Source organism: Electrona antarctica, assembly GCF_951216825.1.
Source record: "Electrona antarctica genome assembly, contig: scaffold_217, whole genome shotgun sequence".
Lineage (NCBI taxonomy): Eukaryota > Metazoa > Chordata > Actinopteri > Myctophiformes > Myctophidae > Electrona > Electrona antarctica.
Genome location: NW_027638158.1, coordinates 28309 through 44852, shown reverse-complemented (window position 1 = coordinate 44852; position 16544 = coordinate 28309). Strand labels below are relative to the sequence as shown.

The 16544-nt window shown below is 46.7% G+C and overlaps 1 protein-coding gene across 2 annotated transcripts in view; it reads right to left on the bottom strand.

The window, feature by feature from the left end:
* The window catches only part of LOC306918347 (neurabin-2-like), a 70723-nt gene that overhangs the window by 30451 nt on the left and 23728 nt on the right, over positions 1–16544 (bottom strand). For both annotated transcript variants that reach the window (XM_079531243.1, XM_079531244.1), the window contains exons 7-12: positions 12269–12557; positions 11472–11615; positions 10593–10915; positions 8164–8296; positions 2577–2697; positions 908–1012 (exon numbers count right to left, since the gene is read on the bottom strand). In XM_079531243.1, the coding sequence (XP_079387369.1) occupies positions 908–1012; positions 2577–2697; positions 8164–8296; positions 10593–10915; positions 11472–11615; positions 12269–12557 (1115 nt within the window). The remainder of the gene's footprint in view (positions 1–907; positions 1013–2576; positions 2698–8163; positions 8297–10592; positions 10916–11471; positions 11616–12268; positions 12558–16544) is intronic.

The following is a 16544-nucleotide window of genomic DNA, read 5'->3' as shown; positions in this document are numbered from 1 at the left end:
TTGTTTAAAAAAAAAATCTGCCTAATGATGATGTCACTGGTGTCCGAACTGCCCAAAGCCCTACTATGAGACACAGACTGAGTAGGAAAAAATGGTGGTGTTTTATCATGAACATTAGTGAGGACCAATTATATGAAGAGGTGTTGAAAAGTGGTGAAGTGGTCCTTTAAGGCTCTGCAGACAGTGCATATATATTTATTTTACCAGGCATGACTCCAACTCCAAGACAACACTCAACAAAACATGGTAAGTTAATGAAATGTATTAAATCCTCTACGAGGATAGATGGGTGTAGAACCGTACCAAAACCACGAGGATAGATGGGTGTAGAACCGTACCAAAACCACGAGGATAGATGGGTGTAGAACCGTACCAAAACCACCTCCACGAGGATAGATGGGTGTAGAACCGTACCAAAACCACGAGGATAGATGGGTGTAGAACCGTACCAAAACCACGAGGATAGATGGGTGTAGAACCGTACCAAAACCACGAGGATAGATGGGTGTAGAACCGTACCAAAACCACCTCCACGAGGATAGATGGGGGTAGAACCGTACCAAAACCACCTCCACGAGGATAGATGGGGGTAGAACCGTACCAAAACCGCGCCAGATTTCCTAAAATCCGACTTATAAGCGCATATACCCGGAAGAAAATTGCACGCAGAGTCGTGCGTGCAGAGTGGGGGCGCACTCTACAGATCTCGCTTATAGTGCCACCTAGGGCCCAACCGGCCCTGCATGAACATGATTGGTGTGTGCGTGCGTGCGTGCGTGCGTGCGTGCGTGCGTGCGTGCGTGCGTGCGTGCGTGCGTGCGTGCGTGCGTGCGTGCGTGCGTGCGTGCGTGCGTGCGTGCGTGCGTGCGTGTGTGCGTGCGTGCGTGTGTGTGTGTGTGCGCGCTACCTGACAGATCCAGTAGTATTTCTGAGGACAGAAGCAGCGAAGCTCTGAGTGACTCCAACCAGACTGGTTCCATCCACCTCCACGATGAGGTCATTCACCTGGATGCTACACACACACACACACACACACACACGCACACGCACACGCACACGCACACGCACGCGCACGCACACGCACACGCACACACACACACACACACAAAAGAAAGAAAGAAAGAAAGAGTGATTACTGACATGTGCTATAATAGTGTAGTTCTTGCTCTACGCCTCGACGGTCTTATGTGAAGGTTAGCTCATTTGATGCTACAGACGAGTATAGTGGTCTCATCTATGAAAAGCGCTTTCTGGGCGCTTTTCTCTTGACTATTGTGACTATATGTTCTGCCCTTTTCTTGTTATGTTGTCATTTCTCTCTCTCTCTCTCTCTCTCTCTCTCTCTCTCTGTATGATCTGTCTTTGAAGTTTTAAATGGTAAATGGTGCAGTTATATAGCGCCTTTATCCAAGGCGCTTTACATAGATTGTGCATTACATTCACCCATTCACACACACATTCATACACCGATTGCGGCGGAAGCCATGCAAGGTACCAACCAGCACATCGGGAGCAATTTGGGGTTCAGTGTCTTGCCCAAGGACACACAGCTGGGATTCGAACCGCCGACCCATGGATCATTGGACGACCTGCTCTACCTCTTGAGCCACAGTCACCCCAGTCTGCATGTTCAACGTGATGCAGTTTTTATACTATGAATGTACAAACATTCCTGGAGAATGTCACATCTCAAGTAGCCTGGGATCCACCTATGCTTTCTGTGGCATCGGCAGCTCCTGGCAGGATCCGCCGGGAGAATCTAGACGCAGCTGCGTGACATGAGACTGATTAATTAGAGCGACAGAGAGAGAGAGAGGAGTGTGTGTGTCTACGTGTGTGCGTCAATTTAACAAAGGTGCAGACGATCAGAAATCAGCAGAGAGAGATCGACGTTTGCGCTACCGTATGCCGTATTATAGTGGACTCGGTCCCAGACTTTTTCTTTTCTCTGGAAATAAAAACGTCTGGGTCTCCGAGGCTACTTCTCAAGCCCCTGGAGGGACTTTGTGTATCATTTTAAAATATGTTTGTATGTTGAAAATAACCAAACAAACCAACTCTATGGCTCTGGTCTGGAACTTCAGACCATCATCACTGTGCAGATATTAGTCTCGAACTACAGACTGACACCCTCACTGTATATGTTTCTATTCCCTTTTTACCTCTATGATGAATTCCTGTTCTGTTCTTTGACTATATAGAAGTGTCTATTTGTACGTCTCTAAATGTTTTGATGAATTGAACAAGGTGGACCCTCTTGTAAACAAGTGTAATGCTTTATTGGGTCGTCCACTCACAGTTAACAGTATTTGTATTGAGTTTGTGCTTGAAATGTACTGTAATTCTGCAAACTGTTAATACATATTTCAATCAATCAATCAAAACACCAAAAGGGGTTCCCGCCCAGAATGGGTTAAATAGTGGGCTCTGATTGGTCACTCACAACCCTGGGGTGAGCAAAATGTAATTCCAACTGAGGAGTGCCAGACCCAATCTTTTTTTTTCCTGTGGCAGATTATTCTGGTTTCCAGGACATCTAACCCGCCAAACAATCACCCATGATGCATTGCTCTTACCGTGTGTCTCTGTGCGCCGCTCCGCCGTCCGTCACCGTCTTCACGAAGATCCCCAACTTCTCCAGTCCCATGTCTGCCCCCGCCCCCATGCCGATGATACTGATGCCCAGGCCGTCCGCGTCTGCAACCATAGAATATACACACCCATCACTATGATATACACACACACACACACACACACACACACACACACACACACACACACACACACACACACACACACACACACACACACACACACACACACACACACACACACACACACACACACACATCACTGATATACACACCCATTACACATCACTGATATACACACCCATCACACATCACTGATATACACACACATCACTATGATATACACACCCATCACTATGATATACACACCCATCACACATCACTATGATATACACACCCATCACACATCACTGATACACACACACACACACACACACATCACACATCACTATTATATACACACCCATCACACATCACTATGATATACACACACACACACACACACACACACACACACACACACACACACACACACACACACACACACACACACACACACACACACACACACACACACACACACACACACACACACACACACACACACATCACTATGATATACACACCCACCACACATCACTATGATATAGACGCACACACACACACACACACACACACACACACACACACACACACACACACACACACACACACACACACACACACACACACACACACACACACACACACACACACACACACACACACACACACACACACACACCAAGTCCCATTCAGCCCCTCAACGAGTCTAAAAACCAAAGGTGACCTAAGGGGCCTTTTCACTAATTGCCCCCAAACTGTGGAACAGTCTCCCACTACACATCAAGTCCAGCCCCACCATCAGAACAGTCTCCCACTACACTTCAAGTCCAGCCCCACCCTCAGAACAGTCTCCCACTACACATCAAGTCCAGCCCCACCATCAGAACAGTCTCCCACTACACATCAAGTCCAGCCCCACCATCAGAACAGTCTCCCACTACACATCAAGTCCAGCCCCACCATCAGAAAAGTCTCCCACTACACATCAAGTCCAGCCCCACCATCGGAGGTTTCAAATCCTCCCTAAAAACTCACCTTTTCTCCACTGCCTTCAGCTTTTAGACCGTGAACGTTTTTAACCTCTTTGTAATTAGTAGGCTATTGCATGTTCTCATGTTCCTCGTGATGTTGTTATATTGTATTGTTCTTGTATGTAAAACGTTTGTTTAATTCTTTTGTATTTTATGAGGTCCTTTTATGAAAGCACTTTGTGTCAACTTCTGTTGTTTTTAAATGTGCTATATACTGTAAATACAGGTGACTTGACTTGAAGTGTATGGATGTCTGATGACTTGGCGATGGTAAGGCCCTGGACATTGAGTTGGAGCACCGTTCATCATGGAGATGGTAAGGCCCTGGACATTGAGTTGGAGCACCGTTCATCATGGAGATGGTAAGGCCCTGGACATTGAGTTGGAGCACCGTTCATCATGGAGATGGTAAGGCCCTGGACATTGAGTTGGAGCACCGTTCATCATGGAGATGGTAAGGCCCTGGACATTGAGTTGGAGCACCGTTCATCATGGAGATGGTAAGGCCCTGGACATTGAGTTGGAGCACCGTTCATCATGGAGATGGTAAGGCCCTGGACATTGAGTTGGAGCACCGTTCATCATGGAGATGGTAAGGCCCTGGACATTGAGTTGGAGCACCGTTCATCATGGAGATGGTAAGGCCCTGGACATTGAGTTGGAGCACCGTTCATCATGGAGATGGTAAGGCCCTGGACATTGAGTTGGAGCACCGTTCATCATGGAGATGGTAAGGCCCTGGACATTGAGTTGGAGCACCGTTCATCATGGAGATGGTAAGGCCCTGGACATTGAGTTGGAGCACCGTTCATCATGGAGATGGTAAGGCCCTGGACATTGAGTTGGAGCACCGTTCATCATGGAGATGGTAAGGCCCTGGACATTGAGTTGGAGCACCGTTCATCATGGAGATGGTAAGGCCCTGGACATTGAGTTGGAGCACCGTTCATCATGGAGATGGTAAGGCCCTGGACATTGAGTTGGAGCACCGTTCATCATGGAGATGGTAAGGCCCTCGACATTGAGTTGCCGACGGGATGCCGCTACGCTAGCCCTGGCAAGAAAAGCCCAGAAGTACGACTGGCACATCCTTCACAAAGCCACAACAACACCGGCACCACCAGGCAGGCTCAAGTCTCGCCATCCCTACAACGAGGCAGCTCAAGAGAAGCTACAGTCCATTCCTGAGGACTTGTCCAGAGACGCCTGGCTGGCAGCATCCTGGAAACATTCGTGGGAGACGGCCGGGCCCTCCCGGATCCAACAATACATCCGGGACCCAGCAGGTGGCGTAAAAGGAGAAGACATGCCACGCCATCTATGGACCTCGCTGAACCGCCTGCGCTGTGGCGTGGGACACTTCAAGTCATCTATGAAGAAGTGACATGACGTAATCATGCAATGACATCACAACCGTGTAATTGTTCTTTTAAAAGACGTGTCCGATGCACTAAACATCAGTTAGTGACTTGCAACGAGGAAACCGAGCTGCCTTCATCCTAACAAGTTCATCTGTAAACTAGTTGTCACTCATTGACGGTGGAGCTGCTGTGTGAAATGTTTCACTGGACGATACATCTGGAAGGAGAACATAAGGAGCACCAGGCTGCTGTGGTGGTCGGACACGAGATCTACTGCTTTGGATGAGACACAAACCAGAGGAGAAGAGATCCCATTGAAGTGTTCGTCTTCAACACACTGTCTTTACGCTGGAGGAAGTTGACCCCTGCAGTGACCCCTGGAACAGCAGAACCTCCCCTTGAGGCTTTCTCCAGGCGTCAGGGCCACACAGCTGTTCTGATTGGAGATACTGTCTACCTCTGGGGAGGGGTGACATACCAAGGTTACTGCAATGTCCTTGATGCATTTGATGTCGACACACACATATGGTTCAAACCCAGGGTGTCTGGGACTGTTCCAGAGGGGAGGAGGTACTACTCAGCCTGTGTGTTGAGAAAGGTCATGTTTATCCATGGAGGAGAGTCCCAGACTGGATGCACTAATGACATCTACAAGTTGGACACCAGCACAATGGTCTGGACTTTAATCAACACAAGAGGAACTCCACCTCCTGCTACATACTGTCACTCTTCCACCATCATCGGGACAAATATGTTTGTATTTGGGGGCTCTGGGGGGTTGTATCAGTACTACAACACCACTACAACACCATCAGAGTGTATTTGGGGGCTCTGGGGGGTTGTATCAGTACTACAACACCATCAGAGTGTATTTGGGGGCTCTGGGGGGTTGTATCAGTACTACAACTATTCGCTCTATATTTACTTCCCCTAGGTCCAATAATAAGCAGCTTTGAGGGTATCTCCTATCACTGCTATGCCGACGACATACAGTTGTACTGCTCATTCAAGCCAGATAAGATCGACATAATCAACACTCTCCATGAATGTCTAGCGGCCATCAAAAACTGGATGGCGAGCAATTTTTTGCAACTAAATGCAGAAAAAACCCAAGTTTTAATTGTTGCCCCAGATAAAGTTGCTGCAGATGTTTCCAACCACCTCGGGTCACTAAAATCTAACATTTGCTCCAACCCTAGAAACTTAGGAATTATCCTAGACCAGGCAATGCTTCTGGATAAGCATGTTAGGTCCGTTTCCAGTGCCTGTTTCTTCCACCTTCGCAATATAGCCAAACTTTGATCTGTTGTTTCACACCCGGAGTTAGAAATGATCATCCATGCATTTATATCATCACGTCTAGATTACTGTAATTCCCTCTTCACATGTCTCTCCAAATCCTCATTAGACCGTCTGCAACTGGTTCAGAACGCTGCTGCCAGATTGCTGACCAGCTCCAGGAGATCCTGCCACATCACCCCCATCCTGTTTTCCTTGCACTGGCTCCCAGTAAAGTATAGAATTAATTTTAAAATCCTTGTCATCACACACAGAACCCTCCATGGCCAGGCACCCCCATATATCTGTGACTTACTCCACCCATATGATCCTAGAAGGTCTCTGAGATCCTCATCCCAAGCCCTGCTGGTCGTTCCACCCACAAAATTAATAACTAAAGGTGATCGAGCCTTTGCCAGTTTCGCCCCCAGGTTATGGAACAACCTCCGGATCACCTGAAATCGGTGGCCTCTGTGGACCTTTTTAAAAAGCTTTTAAAGACCCACCTTTTTAGACAGGCCTTTGCAACGTAGTACTGTACTGATTTCTTGATTTTTACCAGTGCCATTTGCTCTGTCTTTTTTTTCTTTGCTTTATTCTTATTATTTTTATTCTTAATATTTACTTTTACTACCATTGACATGTTTTGTTTTTATTGTTGTGAAGCACTTTGTGACTATGATGTCTGTGAAATGTGCTCTATAAATAAAATGTACTTACTTACTTACAACACCATCAGAGTGTATTTGGGGTCTCTGGGGGGTTGTATCAGTACTACAACACCATCAGAGTGTATGTGGGGGCTCTGGGGGGTTGTATCAGTACTACAACACCATCAGAGTGTATTCGGGGGCTCTGGGGGGTTGTATCAGTACTACAACACCATCAGAGTGTATTTGGGGGCTCTGGGGGGTTGTATCAGTACTACAACACCATCAGAGTGTATTTGGGGGCTCTGGGGGGTTGTATCAGTACTACAACACCATCAGAGTGTATTTGGGGGCTCTGGGGGGTTGTATCAGTACTACAACACCATCAGAGTGTATTTGGGGGCTCTGGGGGGTTGTATCAGTACTACAACCCCATCAGAGTGTATTTGGGGGCTCTGGGGGGTTGTATCAGTACTACAACACCATCAGAGTGTTTGACACAGAGACCAACCACTGGATGAAAACAACTTCTCTACAGCTTCTTCCAGAAGAACGTGATGATCATTCAGCCTTTACCTACAATGGAGAGCTGTACATATTTGGTGGCTGGAACGGTAACCAGTCCCTCAATGATCTGTGGAAATTCAGTCCAGAGACGTTCTCCTGGAAGAAGGTTGAGTCCAAGGGGAAACGCCCTTCCAAGATGTATAGTATGTGCTGTTGCATGATGGGAGATCGTGTCATCCTCTTTGGAGCAGACAACAGACCAGGTGACCTGTATGTCTTAGACTTCAGTCCTAGCCTCAAGACATTATGTAAGCTAGCAGTTATTCAGTACGGTCTGGATCACTCTGAACTCCCACACGACATCAGGTGGGAACTGGCAGCCATGACTAGCTAAAATAAAACAGCGAGGCAACAGAGACTACCGACAGCAGCTTAGAAAATAAACAGTCCTCTAAACCAGTGCTTCTCAACCCGTGTTCCGGGGACCACCAGGGGTCCTTGAGGGAGTTCCTGGTGGTCCCCAGCTAAATGGAGAGTTGGTAACCAAATGGACCCTTATAGATATTTAACTCTTGAGAGTTAAATAAGTATTTAATTATTATTAAACATCTGCTGTTGCTTAATTAGAGTGGGTACATACCCTTCTGGAGTTCCACAGGGAACAGGTCCAGGCGCTCCACTCTCTTCTCCAGCTCGTACTCTGCCGAGGCCGCCATGGGGTCGACGTCCTCATTGCGACGGTCGTAGTCCTCGTTAGAGTATGTGCTGAACACCTGGGGGGTGGGGGGGGGGGGTCAGAGGGCAAAGGTCATTCAACGGACAGAGGTGACAGTTTCACCTTCACACACACCGCAGGATCATCTGAGATACTGTTGTCCTAAATCGGTGGTCCTGAACCAGGTGGTCCTTGAGGGGGTTTCAGGTGGTCCCCAGCTAAATGATGGAGACCAGGTGGTCCTTGAGGGGGTTCCAGGTGGTCCCCAGCTAAATGAGGGAGACCAGGTGGTCCTGAACCAGGTGGTCCTTGAGGGGGTTCCAGGTGGTCCCCAGCTAAATGATGGAGACCAGGTGGTCCTTGAGGGGGTTCCAGGTGGTCCCCAGCTAAATGATGGAGACCAGGTGGTCCTTGAGGGGGTTCCAGGTGGTCCCCAGCTAAATGATGGAGACCAGGTGGTCCTTGAGGGGGTTCCAGGTGGTCCCCAGCTAAATGATGGAGACCAGGTGGTCCTTGAGGGGGTTCCAGGTGGTCCCCAGCTAAATGAAGTAGACCAGGTTTCATACATAATATATAATACATATATATGTATTATATATATATATATATATATATATATATATATATATGTGTGTGTATTTCATACATCTGTTTTTATATTTATGCTTTGTTTACCCTGTCTCCTGAATGTACTGTATTCAATATGTGCGTGTGCGTGTGTGACTGTGTGTGACTGTGTGTGTGTGCGTGCGTGACTGTGTGTGTGTGTGTGTGTGTGTGTGCGTGCGTGCGTGCACACGTTTATGCTTGCACCCTCATTCCTCAACATAAAAACAGCTCCCATTGTCATGATAGTTCCTGTCCACACCTCTGTGTGTGTGTGTGTGTGTGTGTGTGTGTGTGTGTGTGTGTGTGAGCGTGCGCATGGGTGTGCGCATGGGCGTGTGTGCGTGTGCGCACAACATTCCACACACATTTAGTAGTTTTAAATGAATTGTCTTGTTTACAACTAACCCTTGGACACAGTGTGTGCGTGCGTGCGTGCGTGCGTGCGTGCGTGCGTGCTTGCGTGCGTGTGTGAGACAATAAATGGTAAATGGTGCATTTATATAGCTTTTTATAGCTTTATCCAAGGCGCTTTACATAGACTGTGCATTACATTCACCCATTCACACACACACATTCACACACCTTTACATAGACTGTGCATTACATTCACCCATTCACACACACACATTCACACACCTTTACATAGACTGTGCATTACATTCACCCATTCACACACACACATTCACACACCTTTACATAGACTGTGCATTACATTCACCCATCCACACACACACATTCACACACCTTGACATAGATTGTGCATTACATTCACCCATTCACACACACACATTCACACACCTTTACATAGATTGTGCATTGCATTCACCCATTCACACACACACATTCACACACCTTTACATAGACTGTGCATTACATACACACATTCACACACCTTTACATAGACTGTGCATTACATTCACCCATTCACACACACATCCACACACCTTTACATAGATGTGCATTACATTCACCCATTCACACACACATTCACACACCTTTACATAGACTGTGCATTACATTCACCCATTCACACACACATTCACACACCTTTACATAGACTGTGCATTACATTCACCCATTCACACACACATTCACACACCTTTACATAGATTGTGCATTACATTCACCCATTCACACACACATTCACACACACATTTACATTGATTGTGCATTACATTCACCCATTCACACACACAATCACACACCTTTACATAGACTGTGCATTACATTCACCCATTCACACACACATCCACACACCTTTACATAGTTACATAGTTTTAAACATTATGTTATAATTTAGCTATTGAAAAATAGCAGATCTACAAGCTCATAGAGCTCATAGAGCTCATAGAGCTCATGAACATGTGGTGCAAAGCTTTGAATATATTCTTTCAGAGCGAACGTTTTTAGCTCAAATCTTTGCTTCTGGAAGGTGGTCCCTGAAACAACACATTTTCAGATGGGGGTCGGGGGCCAATTTCATATATTTTTGGGGGTCCTTGACATGAAATATTGAGAACCACTGATATAGAAACATATTTTAAAAAAGACATTTTTTTTATTTCGACGTCAGGCCTAAATGGGTTAACTAGTCCCAGGTTTAATTCCAGACCGCGCGCGCTCACACACACACACACACACACACACACACACACACACACACACACACACACACACACACACACACACACACACACACACACACACACACACACACACACACACACACACACACACACACACACCTTGATTGGTCCCGTGCTGAAGTGGATCTTCCTATTGGCCGGCGGAGGCTCCTCCTCCTCGGGCAGCCCGTCGACCTCGTGGCAGCTGCTGATTGGCTGGTACGGCCGCCCGTCATCCTCCTCCTCCTCGTCATCCTCGTCCTCGTCCAGCTGGCTTCCTGCCGAGTCGCTGTAGGCACTGATGTCAATCATGTCCGACTCCTCCCCCCTGTCAATCATGTCTGCTTCGGACACCTCCACCTCCTCCTCCTCCTCCCCCCTCCACTCCTCTCCTAGCTCCTTGTCTCCTAGCTCCTCGTCTCCTAGCTCCTCGTCTCCTAGGACTGACACCAGACAAAATAAATTCTCCATAAATTCATAATTCTCCAGAAATGACTTCTTATATGAGACGATTCTAAGATATTCATTCAGAATGTAAGGGTGCATGTGTGCGCATGCACGTGCACGCGCGACCGTGCATGTTTACGTGCATGTTTGAGGTGCTACATAGACAAAGCGTTGCCGCCATATTGGCGTGATGCACCGCTGCGCCATCTAGTGGCGAGGACTGTGGTCTCTTCATGTAGAATCCCTTTGCTTCAGTACTCTATTACGATTAGGGGTGTAACGATACATTTTAACACTAGGGGGGCGTAGAGATACGATACGTATAACGATACATGGTTGACGATACGATACATGGTTGACGATACGATACATGGTTGACGATACGATACATGGTTGACGATACGATACATGGACCATATTGATTCATTATGGCGATACGATACATAGTCAATGTTGCTGTTTTCATTTCGATATACTATGATTCTTGAAATTAAAATCGATTTTTCGATGCAGTTACTATATCGTTAGACCCCTAATTGCGATCATCCCTACCTCCCTCCTCCGACTCCTCCCCCTTCCTCTCTGGCTCCGCCTCCTGGGAGGCGGTTGGAGGAGTTTCTCTCTCTCCGTTCTCCAGGGGGGCGTGGCTCTCCTGGGGGGCGTGGCTCTCCAGGGGGGCGTGGCTCTCCAGTAGGGCTGTGACACGATATGGAAAAAATAATGAATACTGCAAAATATTGCAATATCGATACGATATACGATATTATCGTTAAAATGCCATAGTCTATATTTTAAGTGTTGCGACATTGAAAACTAAACATTATTAAAAAAATCACACCCGTGTGAACTGAGTCGTGCAACTCCCCTCTCCCCCTCCCCCCCCTCTCTCTCTCCCTCTCTCTCATTAGCAGGCAACAGTGCAGCACTATCACTCTCTCCGTTTCTGGCACAACAGCTCCCCTACTGGTACTCATTGGTACTCGTGCTCATAGTCACATAGTTAGGTGAACACATAGATAGGTGAACACGGACATTGCTGTTCCTTGGAGTTGTTGCACCACTCAAAAAACTGCATAGTAACAAGTCAAATATCACTCATATTTGAACACAAACAATGCCCATAGATGTATTCAGAATAGAGACATAGAGTGCCCACCATTTTTGGACAATATTTTTCATATATAAAAAAAGAAAAAAAAAAGAAAATAAATATATATATATATATATATATATATATATATATATATATATATATATATATATATATTTCTTTTTTATATCGCAATACCGTTGCCTTTTTGCGATACCTCGATAACGATACGATAACGATATATATTGCGCAGCCTTACTCTCCAGGGGGGCGTGGTTATCCCGGGGGGCGTGGTTATCCAGGGGGGCGTGGTTATCCAGGGGGTCGTGGTGGACGTCGGCCTGCACCAAGTGGGACGCCGTAAACTCCGCCCCCTCGGGCCGGGGCTCCGCCTCCCGGTCGGCCGGCGCGGTGCTCCGATTGGTGGGTTCGGCCGCGGTGGGCGGGTCGGCTCTGGTCCTGCTCTGCGGTGATGCAGTAAGCTCCTCCCTCTCGGACCCCTGAGACACGCCCACTTCCTCTCCTTTCACCCGAAGCCCCTCCTTCACCTGAGAGAGAGAGAGAGAGAGAGATTTAGCCCTTCGCTAAGCCCCACCCAAAAGCCACCCAGGTGATGCAATAATACTAATGACTGTAGTCTGACCGTGCAACATGAAAACTCCTGCCGGACGGTCAATTAGGAATAGTTAGGAATTTCTCCCTAACCCTTTTTTTACAAAAGTAAGTTGATAATTAAGCAATATTACACGAGAGGGTGTGGGTTAACGTGATTATTGCCACGACAGTGATGCGGTCAGGAACGAGACGAAGTCGAGTTCTGCAAGCATCACTGATGTGGCAATAATCACGTTAAACCACACCCTCGAGTGTTATATTGCAATTACACAACAGTTACCCTTAAAACTAAGAAAATCGCTGAAAAAACATGTTTTTTTAATGACAGATGTAGTCACTACGACCACAAATGTCCCAAGAAACTAGCTAGCCTAGCCACCGGGTTTGCTAGCGCTCTGGGAAAACAGAGCAGCTGAATTCTTTGTTTTGATTAGGTGGTGAATGGTGCTGGTTTGATCCACGGCTAGAAGCCGTTTCAACCAATCAGATTGCTTCCTCGAAACGACCTGTTGTATAATTATGTATATTGACCAAAATAAAGATATAGGGGAGCTGAAGCAGGAGCTGGAGCTGCTCCTGGAGGGGTCTAACGTCAGCTCACGTAGACCAGGAAGAGTGCATGGAGTGTTGCTGTCACATCATCTAGAACAGATGTAAACAAAAAAACAAAAAAACAATTGCCCTCCAGCAGATTGAATAGGAGTTCTAGCATTAGACCCCTCCAGCAGATTGAATAGGAGTTCTAGAGTTAGACCCCTCCAGCAGATTGAATAGGAGTTCTAGCATTAGACCCCTCCAGCAGATTGAATAGGAGTTCTAGAGTTAGACCCCTCCAGCAGATTGAATAGGAGTTCTAGAGTTAGACCCCTCCAGCAGATTGAATAGGAGTTCTAGAGTTAGACCCCTCCAGCAGATTGAATAGGAGTTCTAGAGTTAGACCCCTCCAGCAGATTGAATAGGAGTTCTAGAGTTAGACCCCTCCAGCAGATTGAATAGGAGTTCTAGAGTTAGACCCCTCCAGCAGATTGAATAGGAGTTATAGAGTTAGACCCCTCCAGCAGATTGAATAGGAGTTCTAGCATTAGACCCCTCCAGCAGATTGAATAGGAGTTCTAGAGTTAGACCCCTCCAGCAGATTGAATAGGAGTTCTAGCATTAGACCCCTCCAGCAGATTGAATAGGAGTTCTAGAGTTAGACCCCTCCAGCAGATTGAATAGGAGTTATAGAGTTAGACCCCTCCAGCAGATTGAATAGGAGTTCTAGCATTAGACCCCTCCAGCAGATTGAATAGGAGTTCTAGAGTTAGACCCCTCCAGCAGATTGAATAGGAGTTATAGAGTTAGACCCCTCCAGCAGATTGAATAGGAGTTATAGAGTTAGACCCCTCCAGCAGATTGAATAGGAGTTCTAGAGTTAGACCCCTCCAGCAGATTGAATAGGAGTTCTAGCGTTAGACCCCTCCAGCAGATTGAATAGGAGTTCTAGAGTTAGACCCCTCCAGCAGATTGAATAGGAGTTCTAGAGTTAGACCCCTCCAGCAGATTGAATAGGAGTTCTAGAGTTAGACCCCTCCAGCAGATTGAATAGGAGTTCTAGCATTAGACCCCTCCAGCAGATTGAATAGGAGTTCTAGAGTTAGACCCCTCTAGCAGATTGAATAGGAGTTCTAGCGTTAGACCCCTCCAGCAGATTGAATAGGAGTTCTAGAGTTAAACCCCTCCAGCAGATTGAATAGGAGTTCTAGAGTTAAACCCCTCCAGCAGATTGAATAGGAGTTCTAGAGTTAAACCCCTCCAGCAGATTGAATAGGAGTTCTAGAGTTAGACCCCTCCAGCAGATTGAATAGGAGTTCTAGAGTTAGACCCCTCCAGCAGATTGAATAGGAGTTCTAGAGTTAGACCCCTCCAGCAGATTGAATAGGAGTTCTAGAGTTAGACCCCTCCAGCAGATTGAAAAGGAGTTCTAGCATTAGACCCCTCCAGCAGATTGAATAGGAGTTCTAGAGTTAGACCCCTCCAGCAGATTGAATAGGAGTTCTAGAGTTAGACCCCTCCAGCAGATTGAATAGGAGTTCTAGAGTTAGACCCCTCCAGCAGATTGAATAGGAGTTCTAGCATTAGACCCCTCCAGCAGATTGAATAGGAGTTCTAGAGTTAGACCCCTCCAGCAGATTGAATAGGAGTTCTAGAGTTAGACCCCTCCAGCAGATTGAATAGGAGTTCTAGAGTTAGACCCCTCCAGCAGATTGAATAGGAGTTCTAGAGTTAGACCCCTCCAGCAGATTGAATAGGAGTTCTAGAGTTAGACCCCTCCAGCAGATTGAATAGGAGTTCTAGAGTTAGACCCCTCCAGCAGATTGAATAGGAGTTCTAGCATTAGACCCCTCCAGCAGATTGAATAGGAGTTCTAGCATTAGACCCCTCCAGCAGATTGAATAGGAGTTCTAGCATTAGACCCCTCCAGCAGATTGAATAGGAGTTCTAGCGTTAGACCCCTCCAGCAGATTGAATAGGAGTTCTAGAGTTAGACCCCTCCAGCAGATTGAATAGGAGTTCTAGAGTTAGACCCCTCTAGCAGATTGAATAGGAGTTCTAGAGTTAGACCCCTCTAGCAGATTGAATAGGAGTTCTAGAGTTAGACCCCTCCAGCAGATTGAATAGGAGTTCTAGAGTTAGACCCCTCCAGCAGATTGAATAGGAGTTCTAGAGTTAGACCCCTCCAGCAGATTGAATAGGAGTTCTAGCATTAGACCCCTCCAGCAGATTGAATAGGAGTTCTAGAGTTAGACCCCTCTAGCAGATTGAATAGGAGTTATAGAGTTAGACCCCTCCAGCAGATTGAATAGGAGTTCTAGAGTTAGACCCCTCCAGCAGATTGAATAGGAGTTCTAGAGTTAGACCCCTCCAGCAGATTGAATAGGAGTTCTAGAGTTAGACCCCTCCAGCAGATTGAATAGGAGTTCTAGAGTTAGACCCCTCCAGCAGATTGAATAGGAGTTCTAGAGTTAGACCCCTCCAGCAGATTGAATAGGAGTTCTAGAGTTAGACCCCTCCAGCAGATTGAATAGGAGTTCTAGCATTAGACCCCTCCAGCAGATTGAATAGGAGTTCTAGCATTAGACCCCTCCAGCAGATTGAATAGGAGTTCTAGAGTTAGACCCCTCCAGCAGATTGAATATGAGTTCTAGAGTTAGACCCCTCCAGCAGATTGAATAGGAGTTCTAGAGTTAGACCCCTCCAGCAGATTGAATAGGAGTTCTAGCATTAGACCCCTCCAGCAGATTGAATAGGAGTTCTAGCATTAGACCCCTCCAGCAGATTGAATAGGAGTTCTAGCGTTAGACCCCTCCAGCAGATTGAATAGGAGTTCTAGCATTAGACCCCTCCAGCAGATTGAATAGGAGTTCTAGCATTAGACCCCTCCAGCAGATTGAATAGGAGTTCTAGCATTAGACCCCTCCAGCAGATTGAATATGAGTTCTAGCATTAGACCCCTCCAGCAGATTGAATAGGAGTTATAGAGTTAGACCCCTCCAGCAGATTGAATAGGAGTTCTAGCGTTAGACCCCTCCAGCAGATTGAATATGAGTTCTAGCATTAGACCCCTCCAGCAGATTGAATAGGAGTTCTAGCATTAGACCCCTCCAGCAGATTGAATAGGAGTTCTAGCATTAGACCCCTCCAGCAGATTGAATAGGAGTTCTAGAGTTAGACCCCTCCAGCAGATTGAAGAGGAGTTCTAGAGTTAGACCCCTCCAGCAGATTGAATAGGAGTTCTAGAGTTAGACCCCTCCAGCAGATTGAAGAGGAGTTCTAGAGTTAGACCCCTATAGCAGATTGAATAGGAGTTCTAGAGTTAGACCCCTCCAGCAGATTGAAGAGGAGTTCTAGAGTTAGACCCCTCCAGCAGATTGAATAGG